The sequence below is a fragment of the Callorhinus ursinus genome, unplaced genomic scaffold (assembly GCF_003265705.2).
Source record: "Callorhinus ursinus isolate GAN/ISIS: 27379988/994484 unplaced genomic scaffold, GSC_fseal_2.0 scaffold72, whole genome shotgun sequence".
In the NCBI taxonomy this organism is placed as follows: domain Eukaryota; kingdom Metazoa; phylum Chordata; class Mammalia; order Carnivora; family Otariidae; genus Callorhinus; species Callorhinus ursinus.
Window position 1 is genome coordinate 5,758,697 of NW_027397134.1, and position 14,024 is coordinate 5,772,720.

The 14,024-nt window shown below is 44.0% G+C and overlaps 2 protein-coding genes across 16 annotated transcripts in view; one reads left to right on the forward strand and one right to left on the reverse strand.

Annotated features, from left to right (window-relative positions):
- PRR14L (proline rich 14 like) overlaps positions 1-5,263 on the reverse strand; it is a 55,336-nt gene extending 50,073 nt beyond the window's left edge. For 2 of the 6 annotated variants that reach the window (XM_025858063.2, XM_025858061.2), the window contains exon 1: positions 5,103-5,262. The gene's annotated coding sequence lies outside the window, so the exon portion shown is untranslated. Of the gene's footprint in view, positions 1-3,218; positions 3,342-4,325; positions 4,542-5,102 lie in introns of all 6 variants that reach the window. The other 4 variants (XM_073886844.1, XM_025858062.2, XM_073886845.1 and 1 more) reach the window with 4 other exon arrangements.
- A 4,456-nt stretch (positions 5,264-9,719) lies between these two features.
- Positions 9,720-14,024, forward strand: part of DEPDC5 (DEP domain containing 5, GATOR1 subcomplex subunit) — a 122,003-nt gene continuing 117,698 nt past the window's right edge. For 9 of the 10 annotated variants that reach the window (XR_012376442.1, XM_025858126.2, XM_025858128.2 and 6 more), the window contains exons 1-4: positions 9,778-9,936; positions 10,610-10,733; positions 13,106-13,193; positions 13,584-13,630. Coding sequence is in view for 9 of the 10 variants with exons in the window: in XM_025858126.2 (XP_025713911.1) it covers positions 10,676-10,733; positions 13,106-13,193; positions 13,584-13,630 (193 nt within the window). In the remaining variant the exon portion in view is untranslated. The other variant, XM_073886868.1, reaches the window with a different exon arrangement.

Genomic DNA, 14,024 nt, shown 5'->3' on the forward strand with positions numbered 1-14,024 from the left:
TCTATGTAGATGACTCAAAACTGTCCCTTTAAGTATAGGTGACCACATGAGCCAACAATTCCACTCCTAGGTATATATGCACAAAAACTAGTACACAAATGTTCAGAGCAGCACTATTCACAATAGCCAAAAAATGGAAACATCTTATACGTCCATCAACTGATGAATGGATAAACAACGTGGTACATCCGTACAATGGATTATCACTTGGTTGTAAAAAGGAAGGAAACACTGATTTGTGATACAACATGGATGAACCTTGATGATATTATGGTAAGTAAAACACACCAGTTACAAAGAACCATATAAGTTCTCATACATATAAAATACCCAGAGTAGGCAAATCTATGGAGTTGGGAAGTGAATTAGCGGATCCTTAGTGAGAGCTGGAAAAACTAGGAGTGACTGCTAATAGAGTTTCTTTGGGGGGCAATAAAAATGTCCTAATAGTGATTGTAGTGATGGTTACACAACTCTGTGACTATGCTAAAAATCACTACATTGTACAATTTAAGTCGGTGAACTGTACGACACGCAAATTATATCTCAAAGCTGATTTAAAACAAAAACACCTGTCCCCAGCCCCCATCTTTTCTCAAATTCCTGACCTATGTTTCATTTATAAGGGTGGTACCCCTCCCAAACTTCACATGTCTAAGATAGAACCCATTCAACCCAATGAATAATTGAGTCTTACTACATACAAACAGCTATGAGAAACAAAGATGAATAAGATGTTCTCAGTAAACTTACATGTTTATTTTTTATCCTGTTGCCTCTCTCAGGAACAACACCCTCATTATTCTAGAGCTCAGACTTGAACCCCCAGAAACAACTACATCTGACCTTCCACCTGTTGTTCCATTAGCACTTGTAGCCCACGTTCTCAACTCCTGCAATGTCTCTAACAAATCCCGCTCCTTTCCATCCCCCTGGCCTTAATTCAAGATTTGTTCTAAACACAGGATCATGCACAAACACACATTTACTAAACAGATCTGCATCATGAAGAGGCAGTATTAATAATCACATAGACTGGTTCCAAATATTCTTCAAGGAAAACAGTGCTGTTACATTTCTTATGCATGCATCTGTGCTGTAAACTGGCATTGGTCAAAACAGAATTTTAAAGCTTTGGTTCCCCGCAAATAACTTCCAATTTACAAAAGCCAAACACCTCTTGAATCTTCTGTTTGGTAATTTGGTAATAATTCTAAGAATTTTCAACCTGGAAACAACTAAGGACATTGGCTGTTGAAGCAAAACAGACTTCTCTCCTTTTCTCCTTGCCCCATCCTGGGTCCTTGAGTTTCTGAGCAGTATCTGCAGTTGAATCACCCAGAACAGGGAGTGTCTCGGCTGGAACCATCAGAGTTGAAGTAATATTTAGATATAAGTCTAGAGCAGCAGATTAAAATTATTCTCAGCTCACTAGCTTGCACCACCAAACTCTTATTTTAGCTATCTATCAAAATATTGGTAATGTTACAGACTGCAGGAACAGAACAAAATGTTAACAAGACATTCAAGTTCTTTAAAATTAAATTTCTAAATACGCTGGAACAATTAAAATGATGGTGTAGAGAAACATAACTCTACAAAGAAGGCTGCCTGGGATAGTTTATCAAACTAACATCAAAACTCTTTTATTTTGGTAAAATATGAACGTAGGAAAACTGTTTGAAAGAATATAATCCAAATATTAACAGTACTACCCTGAGTGAGAAGATCACAAACAACTTATACGTTGTTACTTTTTTTTACAGTAAATATGTATTTCTTCTGTTAAAACATTTTAAAAAATAGTTTCCCAAGATCCAAATAGGAATAAAGAATAACTGGTAAGTGTATTATCCTTTTATTTTTATCAGTATCTTTCCAAATGTCAGCTCTCTGCCTCAACCATAAAAATTTTCACATTAAAGCGTTAAGTAAACTTGAAAACAGTGAGTTACATATGCTCATAAAATGAAGGGAGGGATTTATAGCTTAATCCTTACTAATGACTTATAACCAACCTACTGGGTGAGCACAGTGGATAATTATCCAGTTTGAGGTAAAAGCAAAAAATAAATCATAGATTCACAAACAACTCTTACCAGCTGCTACTGGCTTGTCATCTTTACCATGACACAAATGAGAATTAGATTGTTTAGGGAATGGACTGATCCCTGAAAAAAGACCCATATTTATAGGGAGTATGCAGTAAATTATCCCAATAAAAGAAAAAATTCTTTTGAATTGAGAACAATCATCTCAAAACCTTTCTATGTCAAATCCAACAGCGATGCTGGGAAGCAATCTAGTTGCTAGTCTCCGAATTGAGAGACCAGGGTCCCTATCCTGCCGGCTGTATGGCCTTGAATGTGTCACTTAACTTTCCTGGGCTTGTTTTTCACATGTAAAATGAACAAGTTAAACAAAATAACTGCAAAGGGTCCTGCCACTCATAAATATCCAATGACCCTAAATGATAGCTTTGCGGGGTGCCTGGGTGGGACTTTAAGTGTCTGCCTTCAGCTCAGGTCATGATCCCAGGGTCCTGGGATCAAGCCCTGCATCAGGCTCCCTGCATCAGGCTCCCTGCTCGGCAAGAAGCCTGCTTCTCCCTCTCCCACTTCCCCTGCTGTGTTCCCTCTCTCGCTGTGTCTCTCTCTCTGTCAAATAAATAAATAAAATCTTTAAAAAAAATTTAAAAAATGATAACTTTTCTATTTCTCTGTTTCTCAAAGTACATCTATAGATACCAATAATGGTGGTAGAGTTCCAACTAAGCCCCACTGCAGACACTCAAGGCATAGGAGGTAATTTAAGAACACTTTACACACAAAAAAGATGGAAAGCTTTTTCTTAGTGGCAGTGTTAATTCCTATCCTACCAAATAACAAAAACATGAAAAAAAGAAAATATACTGCTGCAGTTCTCAATCTCATTAGAATACATTTTATAATACTAAAAATTTGACAAAGTAGCCCTTTCAGTTCAGTAGTTCACTCCCTAAAACAAAAGTTCTGGGGGTACAAAGTTTACAGCAATGAGTAAAATGTAGAAAAAAGAATCAAACAAAGAAAACAGCAGAACAGAAAACCATGTGCCCAATAATCCCCAGTCTGAAGGTCTCCCCTCCCTTTAATTCCAATGCAAAAGGGCTGCTCAAAACGAGAAACAGTTAGTAACACCGGGTGCCGCCACACTTGTGTCAAGGGACAAATACTCACAAAATCGATCAGGCCCTCAGAAGTTCACAACACTCCTTTCACCTTGAGAAAGGGGCTTTCTTTTCCAAGATTCGGACACTGTAGCCAATGCCTCCATGAGGGCATTCGGAGAAGGGGCCTCTTCTTGAGGGACAGAGAAAGAAGAATCTTTTAACGAGATCTCTAGACAAACAGAAAGTCGGGTAGGGAAGTCTATATACTAAACAGGGCCCAGCTCTTCAACATGGAGTGTGCAGGAAATCTCAAAAGCATCAAGCACTGTTTCCCTTTTCCTTCCTTTATTAGCATGCAGAAAAAGGATCCCTCTGTCTCCACGTGGGGAGTGAAACAGCGAAAATGCTCCTGATTTCTGACAAAGGCTTTCTGCATAAAAGATTTTCATTTCTTTTTCAAAGGAAGAAGAGAAGGAAACCATCTGTGCCACTCTAAATACACTGCAGGAAAGAGTCCTCCTCTCAAAGGTACAGAGTCTTATTTTTCTTGGGAGAGAAAGAAAAGAAGTTGGAAGCTCCCTCTTTGAGGAGGGGGAGGTGTGCAGATAGCAGGAAGCTTTTTAATCACTACAGCAGGTAGGGGGAGTGGGAGAGGATATCTCTAACCAGTCAGGAAGAAGTGATAGCTTCTGTGGACAAAGGGAAGGCTGGCTTTTAGTATCAGTCCTCCCTCCCTCTTGGACTATAGACCTGTTTCCAAAAACAAAGTCTTTTCTCTTGATCATTCTCAGGCCCTCTTTTGTTAATTTGGGGAGCATGGAAGAATCTAAAGGGAGTAAACATGCCTCTTTCTCCACCCAAGGGTGGGGAGAAGTCTCCTTTCCAGTGAGAAAGGATGGGTTGAACACCTGTGATGTGGGGGTGGGGATGGGAGGAGGCATGCATGGAAAAATGTGGGTCTCTATGGAAGATACTAGTTTTCTTTCTTTAAAAACAACAACAACAAAAACAGCAGCGGCAAATTAAGTAACAATGACAGCAACAATTTACCAAAAGCTTACTAATGTCCTAAGCACTTACACAAATTCTCCCTTAGCCCTCAAGACAATGCTCCACAAAAAGGACCCAAATTAGAGATGGGCTAATTGAGACTCAGAAAGGTTAAACAACTAACCAAGGTCACGAAGATGGGAAGTGGGGGACAGACTTGCAACTACCACATTCCAGACGCCATGCTCTTAACTGTGCAAGGGAAAGGAGCTCATTGCACACCAAGAGACTCGAGGGAAGAGAAGCGAGGCTCCGTCGGTGGACGTGATTGGGGGTGGGGGGGGGGGAAGAGACTGACTTCTAATACCACACAGTAAATTCAGGGTCTTCCTCTTTATATCTAGGGGTAAAGGTGAAAAATAAAAGAAAGAAGGTAAGTCTCTCTTTTACAGGGAAGGAAGACTCCCCCACACACTTTTAGGCAAGTTGAGTCTCGCTCTTCATCTGGGGAGCGCTGAGCAATCGGGGGAAAGGTCTTGTTGAGGGGCTACTACCCCTCTTACTGAAATAAGTTTAGAATCGCCCTCTCACACCCCGGGAGCGGGTATCGCGCCGCTGACAAACGCACAGGAGCTGGGGAAGGGTGTACGCCCACAACAAGGGGCGTCGCCCTCCTCGAGAAGTTGGGGGTCCCCCGCCGTATCGAGGTTGAAGATTATCTCTCCCCCGTCGGAGCCATGACTCGGGAGAAGCCGTTTCCCCCTCGCGACGCGGGGCCTGGTCTCCTCCCTCTCCCCCGGTCGTTCCGCCGCCCGCAAAGCAGCCTCCGTTCCCTTCAGCGCCCCAAGAGGGAGGGGGCCCCGGGCCCCCCCTCAGCCTTCAACGCCAGGCGGAGGGTCCCCTCAGGGTGGAGTGGGGCGGGGCGGCTGCGCCCGAAGCCTTCCCGCCCCCGGCCTCTTACCCTGAGGCCTGCTCCGCGGCCTGCGCTCGCCCCGCCAGCCCGACCTTTGCAGCCGCAGCCCCGTCGCCGCCAAAGCTACCTGAGCCTACCGAGCCGAGAGAGCCCGGGGGCGCTCCAGCCGCCACCGCCTCTTCGTCTCTATGGTTTTCTTCCTTCTCGCACCCCCCCACCCCCACCCCGCACTTCCTCATCCGGGGCCCGAGCCAGCCATGCGGGCTCCCCCAAGTCCCGCCCCCGCATGGCGCGCGCGCAATCTTAGGGGCGGCTCTTCCCCCGTCCAGCCTCCGGCCCTGGGCCTGCCCTAGCAGCCCTCTGCCCGGCCCCTGCGGTTAGGATTCTTAAAGGGGAACACACGTTTTGCCCCAGCACCTATTGAACCATAGGGCCCATTGTCTCCACTGCTGCTGCCCTGATCCAGTCCACTATTTTCCCGGCCCGAATGGCTGCAATTCTAGGGGACTCTCTCTGGCAGCCCAGGAGATATTTTTATAACTTGAATCAGTGTGTTAGGTCATGTCAGTGCCCTGCTCCTTCTAATCACACTGACCACTAAATCTAAAAGGCACCTCTGCCTCCTGTCCTGCAAGACATCTTGTTTTAATATTTTCATGGCTTAAACACTGGCTGAAATTGTCATGTTCCATCTATTTATTGATTAGTTCATCATCTGTCCCTTCCCATGCTTGTTGATCATTCTGTGGTCAGCACCTAACATGGTGTTGGGCACAGGTAAATGTTCAACAGACATTTGAAGGAAGGAAACAAGGTTTATTCAAAAGGGAATCAAAGGAGCACCTGGGTGGCTCAGGCGATTAAGTGTCCAACTCTTGATTTTGGCTCAGGTCATGATCTCAGTGTCCTGGGATTGAGCCTGTGTTGTGCCCCAGAGTTGCGTGCACTCTCTGTCAGATAAATAAATATTTTTTTAAAAGGGGGGAATTTGGGCGCCTGGGTGGCTCAGTTGGTTAAACGACTGCCTTCGGCTCAGGTCATGATCCTGGAGTCCCGGGATCCAGTCCCGCATCGGGCTCCCTGCTCGGCAGGGAGTCTGCTTCTCCCTCTGATCCTCTTCCCTCTCGTGCTCTCTATCTCTCATTCTCTCTCTATCTCTCATTCTCTCTCTCTCAAATAAATAAATAAAATCTTTAAAAAATAAATAAATAAATAAAAGGGGGGGAATTTAAGGAAGTTCAGAGAATAGAGTCAACTTGATCCAAATCACACAGCCTTGTATTAAATACAGAAATCTGTTGCTTTTTGGACCTTATCAACCTGGCTGACTATAGAACTAGAGGTTTGGAGGTTTATGGGAGATTTTAATTCTCTCTTCTTTGATCAGGATATCTTTGAGCCAGTCAACATGTGAACCATTTTGGCCAAGATAGTGGTTTTCCCACTTGTGGTCAGGGCTGGAGGTATATAAACCCAAATGCCAACTCTATTATTTTACAGGCTGTGAGTGCATAGATCATCTGTATATGTGTACAATTCATACATAGGCTACTACAGATGGTACTGGGATGATTTAACTAGAAATTCACTTTAAAACATTTCTACCTTTACAGTATCCACATTGTCCAGTGCTTTCTCAGGCAACTACCTGCCTATAGAAAGGGATCTGAGAAACCCAGTATTACTGGTTTGTCTTTTTGCCTCAGGCTCTAGCATGACTGCTCAGCACCATTGTTGATCTTGTCTTTTTTATTTTAAAATATTTATTTTTTTAAAGATTTATTTATTATTTATTTTGAGAGAGTGAGAATGAGAGAGAGAGAGTACATGAGAGGGGGGAGGGTCAGAGGGAGAAGCAGACTCCCTGCCGAGCAGGGAGTCCAAGGCGGGACTCGATCCTGGGACTCCAGGATCATGACCTGAGCCAAAAGCAGTCGCTTAACCAACTGAGCCACCCAGGTGCCCTAAAATATTTATTTATTTGTTTAAGGGGGGAGGGGCAAAGGGAGAGAGAGAGAGAGAATCCTCAAGCAGACTCCCCCCCGCCCAGTGCGGAGCCTGACACAGGGCTCAATCCCACAACCCTGAGATCATTACCTGAGCTGAAGTCAAGAGTTGGATGCCCAACTGACTGAGCCACCCAAGAGCCCTGATCTTGTTCTTTTTTTTAATGTGATATTTTGTTAATAGTGGATTTTTGTATTAATTTTTATTTTTAAAAATTATTTCAAATATTATCTTGTTCCCTGAGCTTTTTTGACATCTCGTTAATATTTTGTGCTCTAAAGGCAAGTGTCTCGGGTGCCTGGGTGGCTCAGTTGGTTAAGCGACTGCCTTCGGCTCGGGTCGTGATCCTGGAGTCCCTGGATCGAGTCCCGCATCGGGCTCCCTGCTTGGCAGGGAGTCTGCTTCTTCCTCTGACCCTCCCCCCCTCTCATGTGCTTTCTGTCTCTCTCATTCTCTCTCTCTCAAATAAATAAAATCTTAAAAAAAAAAAATAAAGGCAAGTGTCTCACTAACCTTACTCACCTCACCCTAGTCCCAACTCTGCTCCTAGCTCTGTATTAGGCACAAAGAGGTCCAAAAGAAATAGCATATATAACATTCAATCCCCTGAAAGTTGAGGAGAGCCAGTTTCCTAATCAATTCCATACTTGTCAATAATATTCTGCTTTTATATATAGCATTTTAAATTCTTTTAATTTGAAAAACCTAATGTAACATGTTCCTCATTTCATTTGGTCCTCACTTTCTGAACGAGAAAATACATGTACTTCTTATTTCCATCTGACAAGGGAGAAAATTGAGAAAAGAGAATTTGGTGCAAAGCCATGCTGCCAAAAACAGGCTATTGTGCAGGTGGTTGTAGCACAGTGATCTTAGAATCAAGGATCCCCTAGACCAGATCCCCAGTCCAGGAACTAACTACTCCAGCTGTCACTAACCTTGACCAGCCTTTGACAATTTTTTTATTATTTTTAAGATTTTATTTATTTATTTGAGAGAGTGAGAATGAGAGCGAGAAAGGTCAGAGGGAGAAGCAGACTCCCCACTGAGCAGGGAGTCCGATGTGGGACTCGATCCCGGGACTCCGGGATCATGACCTGAGCCAAAGGCAGTCACTTAACCGACTGAGCCACCCAGGCACCCGCCTTTGACAATTTTTTAAAAGGTCAAAACCTATGAAGGTTTTTGTTTGTTTTTTGTTTTTTAAAATTTATTTATTTGACAAGGAGAGCACAAGTAGGCAGAGTGGCAGGCAGAGGGAGAGGGAGAAGCAGTCTCCCCACTGAGCAGAGAGCCTGATGAGGGTCTGGATCCAGGATCAGGACCTGAATTGAAGGGAGACACTTAAGCAACTGAGCCACCCAGGCGCCCCCGTCAAGGTTTCTTACACGTTTTTGCCAAATTAAAAAGTGAAATATTTGCAGTTCTAAGATAGGACACCAATTATAGACATCTCTCAGGAGATGGAATCAAATTTCCTTGAGGGCCAGGGAGAGAGAATCCCATTAGTCCTTCTGGGATGGAAGGACTTCCCACCAGCCACTGCTGCTAACAAAAGTCAGAGGGATCTGAAAGTTTCCCCTCCCCCGAATTAGCAACATTAAAATCTTTTATAGTTAACATTTTATCACTGAAAGTTTTTGCAACTGTTGCGGTCTACCTGATTACATGTTTTTACTTTTATAGAAAATTACAATTATTTTATAGTTTTTTAAACTTCTGAATCCTAAAGTAAAAGTATGGATGCTTAAGGAAGCTCTTGTCTTCAGCCCTCCCCTCCCCTGCCTTCGCCCACTCCCGTCTCCTTTGTGGTATGCGTTTTTTAATTTAAACATTCAAAAAATTTCCAAAAACCGTGTCAATTAGATGGAGCTGGCAACTTGTTAGGAGCCCTTGGCGAGTTTCTGGCACAGCCCACACAGCTTTGATTTTCTTCTTGAGAACTGAAAGATGTTCTGACAGGGGCTTAGGCTGAGCTCCTGGGTGTGAGAGGAGGATGCTGGTTAAAAGCTCAGCCTTCAGAGCCAAGTTAGACTCGACTGGGACAGGACCCATCCTTGCTTCCTTCTGAGGAGTTTCGTGTCCCCTGCCTGTTTACCTTTTGTGAAATACAACAGTACCTGCCACCTAATAGGGATGTGACCATTTTATAAGAATGTCTGTGAAAGTTACAGTAGCTCTTATTAATAACCAGGGAGGAACGGAATTCATTTGGGCTTTCGAGGGATTTGAAAGGCACACCCCAAAGTGAATACTTCCCAGCAGGGTCCATTGCACTAAGTCGCAAGTGCTCAGCCCTTTGCATTTTACAAAAGTTCTCGCAGAAACTATTTAGTGCTTCTCAGTAGCCCCGTGAGGCCAGGCGAGGGTCCACAACTTCGTTTACAGATCCGGGGAGACTCGCCTGAGTTTGCCCTGTTGGGGGATCACTAAATCGGAAACGAAGCTCTTCGGCATGGATCTATCTGAGAATGTCTGGGAAGAAAAGGATTTCCTTTCTGCCGTCGGGCCAGCAAGCGGGAAACGCAGCGGACAGCGGGAGCTAGAGGCCACACGCGACGCCCCGCCCCTGGCGGGAGCCCCGGATGGGGAAGTGGCGCGGACACCGAGATGAGGCGGAGGCCGGGCCAGAGCGGCCCGGGGCGTGTGGGCGGGAAGGGGGGCGGGGCCCCGGGGCGGAGCCACCGGTGCTGCGCGGGTTCTCAGGTGAGCGCTCTGTGGCCGGGGCGGGCCGGCAGGAGCTTTGAGCTTGGGCACGGAAGCCGCAGGGACTGTGGGGGCGAAGGCGGGGCGTCCAGCGGAGGCACGGGGGACCGCGGGAGGGTCCGGCCCTCGGAGCCCCGGCCTGAAGAGGGAAGGGGCTCCGGAGCTGCGGGTGAGTGGGGTTGCTCTCCGGGCCCGGGCTTGTGGAGTATGAGGGAGGGGGTGGTGGCCCAGGTTCGAGTCCTGACCCCACTCCCCATCCTGCTGTGTGATCTTCGACAATTCTCCGTGCCTCTCTGAGCTTTAGTGGTCGCAGCTGTGAAATGAGGGTGGGAAGGAGGAGCCGCTGAGAGTTTGTACAGATGGACATTCAGGGAACGAAGCCCTGCCTTCCTCCTGTTTATCCTCTCCTTGTCCAGGACCCTGACTGCGAAACGTGAACGGTGGGAGTGTCCCAGTGTCTGAGTGACCTTGGGCAAGTCCCTTGCTCTGGCCCACCCTTTCTTCATCTACAAAATGAGTGCGCTAACCTCTTCCAAGATCTCTTTAGTATTTGGGTGTTATTGCTTTAGTTAGAGACAAGGCAGTGAGTGCCCAATTTAATACAGGTTTTCCCTTTAGGGTGTGATAGAATATCTTCTTGGAGGTTGGAACAGACCCTGGCCCGAATTTCCTTTAGTTCCCAGATTCTGTTTTGTCCTCTAGCCCTCCTTGTAATTGGAGGAGTGATTTCATCCAAGGGTTGGTGCTACCTCTCCTCTGAACAATACCAGTATATTTAATAGCCTAAAATCAAAGAGCAATTGCAAGGAAAAGTCTGACATTCTAGCCTTTTTGTGTTTCAGTGGCAGAGAGGCAAGATGACTTCTCTCCCCCAAGCTTGGAACAGCTGAAGGAAACAACAGTACAAGATGAGAACAACAAAGGTCTACAAACTCGTCATCCACAAGAAGGGCTTTGGGGGCAGTGGTCAGTATTGATTGGTCTTTGGGGGTTGTGTAAATTGGCTGAGGTTCTTGGTGTGTCCAGTGCCTTGAAAATGGCACATTGACTCATGTGACAATAGAGGCTAGAGGCAACTTAACTGAGTGAAGCAGCAAGTATAAAATATTTCCAGGGAGGGCAGTAGCACCAGAGAGCAGAGGCCCCTGCTAAAAGCATTTGTATTCTGACTTTTAAGGAACACTGTGAGTGTTGCCAGTCTACTACCTTTCATTTATTTGCATTTTATATTACATATTTTTTGCATACGTCTTATAAAATCCTAGTCTGCACTGGTTTGGCAGATAAAAGAAACTTACATTACATGAGAGCGGTAGTAGGTACACGTTAGACAGGTATGATCAAAGCATGAACCTTTGCCTGGCTCGGAGGCATAGTGAGGAGGGGCAGGACAAAGCATATTCTGTACTAAACCACATTTTTCAGCTCTGCCTCTAACTTTCCCTGTGACCTCAGGCAAGCCCCTAGTTTACCTTATCTACAACTTCAAGCACATTAGAAAGTTTCTCTGTTTTTCTTAGTACCTTGAGTCTATAAATCTGAAGAATAGGATACCAATTAGTAATATGATTTGTTTTTTCTTTTTGTAAAGGAATAATTTTCCTTTTTGTCCTAACAGTCTTATTTGCTTCAGAAATTGGAATTAACAACACAATGAATCTTTTTAAAGTTGTATTTTACTATGCATTTGTTCTTGTATATGTGTAAGCCTCCCAAGGGCAAAGACTCCCTGAAAGGGAAAACACTAGTTTTGATATCGTAAAGTTTGTGAGGATTGAGTAAGATGATGTATGTAAAGTATTTAGTAGAGTACCAGGCTCAGTGCTGCTCAGTAAATGTAGCCATTATAACTACCAGGACAAGGATATACCAAGCATTGCTATATTTAAAACACAATTTCTGCTAAAATGCACAGTCTCTTGTTAATACTAGACTTTGTATGCAGTTGATGCTGCCTGAACATTTGTGGGATAGAATTGAGTAGACGACAGAAATAACTTTTGACAGACGGAAGGATACAAGGATATAGTATATACAGTGTATATACAATGTATACAAGTCTACCTTTTCATGTGTATAAAACAAAGCTAGGTGCTATACTGTCTCCTGTAGGACTATAAATAAAAACACATCAAACAAAATTAGGTGCGTATCTGTGGTAAACATAGAGGTTATGAATATGACAAGGTCCCTTGTCCCTAAGGAGCTTTTAGCTTGATGAGACAGATAGGTAAAAAGGAAATGGTAAAATGAAACAGTGGAATTTGTGCTCAGGGAGTTTAGTTCAGACTATGGAGGTTAGGAGAAGGCATCGTAGAGGATTTGGCATAAAACTGTCAATGGAAGCAATATACCAAATACAATTTGGGATTAACCCAGTGCTTTGCTTTCCTAGGCTGAGCTTTTGTTGGGTCTGATTATATTTGAAATTTAGATATACTTATTTGTCATGGTTTTAGCATAATTAAAGGCCATATCTTTCCCTCAAAATTAAGACAAAAAAAATCACTTCTTCTTAATGGTTCTGAGTTTGTTATATATGAAAGCGTTCTCCCCACCCCCAGTGAAGGTGGGGGTAGGAGTAGATAAACATGAAACTATGTCCTCCTTATATTTTAAGAGTCTCACTGGACCCTCATGTGAACTGGTATCCAAAGTTTTTCCCTAATCAATTGCTGCCTTCCAAAATCTAGGGCATTTTGGTTGCCTTGTGGGTTTTTGTTTTGTTTTGTTTTGTTTTTTTATGACATATGAGAGGTGGTGGGCTTTAGGCAGAAGGAATCTTGGGCTAGTAATCAGTCCTGGCTGTTATTAGCTGTTTACCCTTAGGCAAGTCACTTTATCACCTAGGTCATTTCTTCACTTCTGTTAGATCCAAAGATTTATTGTGAGGATCACATTACGACAGTATTTTTGGATCTTTGAACACTGTTTAAATATCAGGGATTGTGCTGCATTTGTGGGACTCAGGCTGTTTTGTTCCTGGTATACGCTAGGTATGTGATAATTCGAAGGAGTAAAGTGTTAATCCCAGAGGTTTAAGTTCCAGAGAGCAAGGGCTGCTTTTTCCCTGGGGTCAGTGGGGTGGTAGTAGAAAGAACATGGGCTCTGAAGACAAAGGTCCCGAACACTGTTGAGCTCAGCTACTCACTAGCTTTGTGTCTCTGTGTGAATCCTTCAGTTCATCTGAATTGCGATTTAAAATGGAACCTCATCTTCGAGATGGGGTAGTAATACTAACCTGATGAGGTCATGAGGACCCAACATGAGAATGTATACCACAGCCTGTCACCCAAGTGAGTCTGTTTTCTGCTTGAGATTGCTGAATTGTCTTTCAGATGATGAGCTAGTCATGAACCCTAAAGTGTTTCCTCACATCAAGCTTGGAGACATTGTGGAGATTGCTCACCCCAATGATGAATACAGGTAAACATCTCATTAGGATCAAGGGAACTAACTGGGCAGCCTGCTGTTGCCAAGTATTTTGTTTAAGGGGCTTCCAGGGCAAGACAGCTCTTAGCCTTTACATAAAATTGTTTCTGCCCTCTAGGATTTGGTAAACCAATAATCTTTTAAAAAGTAGTCTATTTTTGTTTTTAAAGTCAAGATGACAACTCTGTGAGAAATTGTGTAGCATTTAGCTATTTCCAGGAGGGCAAGTGCAGAGTTCCTTTGTTTCTAAGAGAACATCCCCCCCCTTATTGTGCCGTAGGTTAAAATATATCCAGAGGGATCTGTTTGCCTTTTGTAGGGGGTGAAGAAAGCTGGTTAATTACCGCTTACAGCACCCCATCTCTTTGTTGCTTTCTCCCCCAGCCCTCTGCTTTTGCAGGTCAAGTCACTTAAGGAAGATCTACAGAAAGGTAAGAATTTCATCTCTCTTCTCTAAGGCTTTTATTTTTACTTAGAGAAACTGTTCTAGAAACTGTAAGGAAAGTCTCTTCATAATCTCAGGGAATGAGGGCATAGTACTTCTTTCCTTGTCAAAATGTGTTCACCTAAAAAAATTGTCAGATTTCAAAGCTGCCAAGGAATCTCATTTGTCAGCATCCTAAGGGCACTGAAGAAACCATCTTTATTGTCAGGAGGAAAGTTAACCTGATTAGGTGAAGCTTTATTCTTACCTCAAAAAAAAAATTTGTTGGCAAAGCGTGCTTTCCTAAATATTGTATTTTTTCACAAGATGTTTGTTAAGTGCCTACTCTGGGTGACAGAGGATGAAGAAACATATTGATGATTACCTATCACAAATGTAAG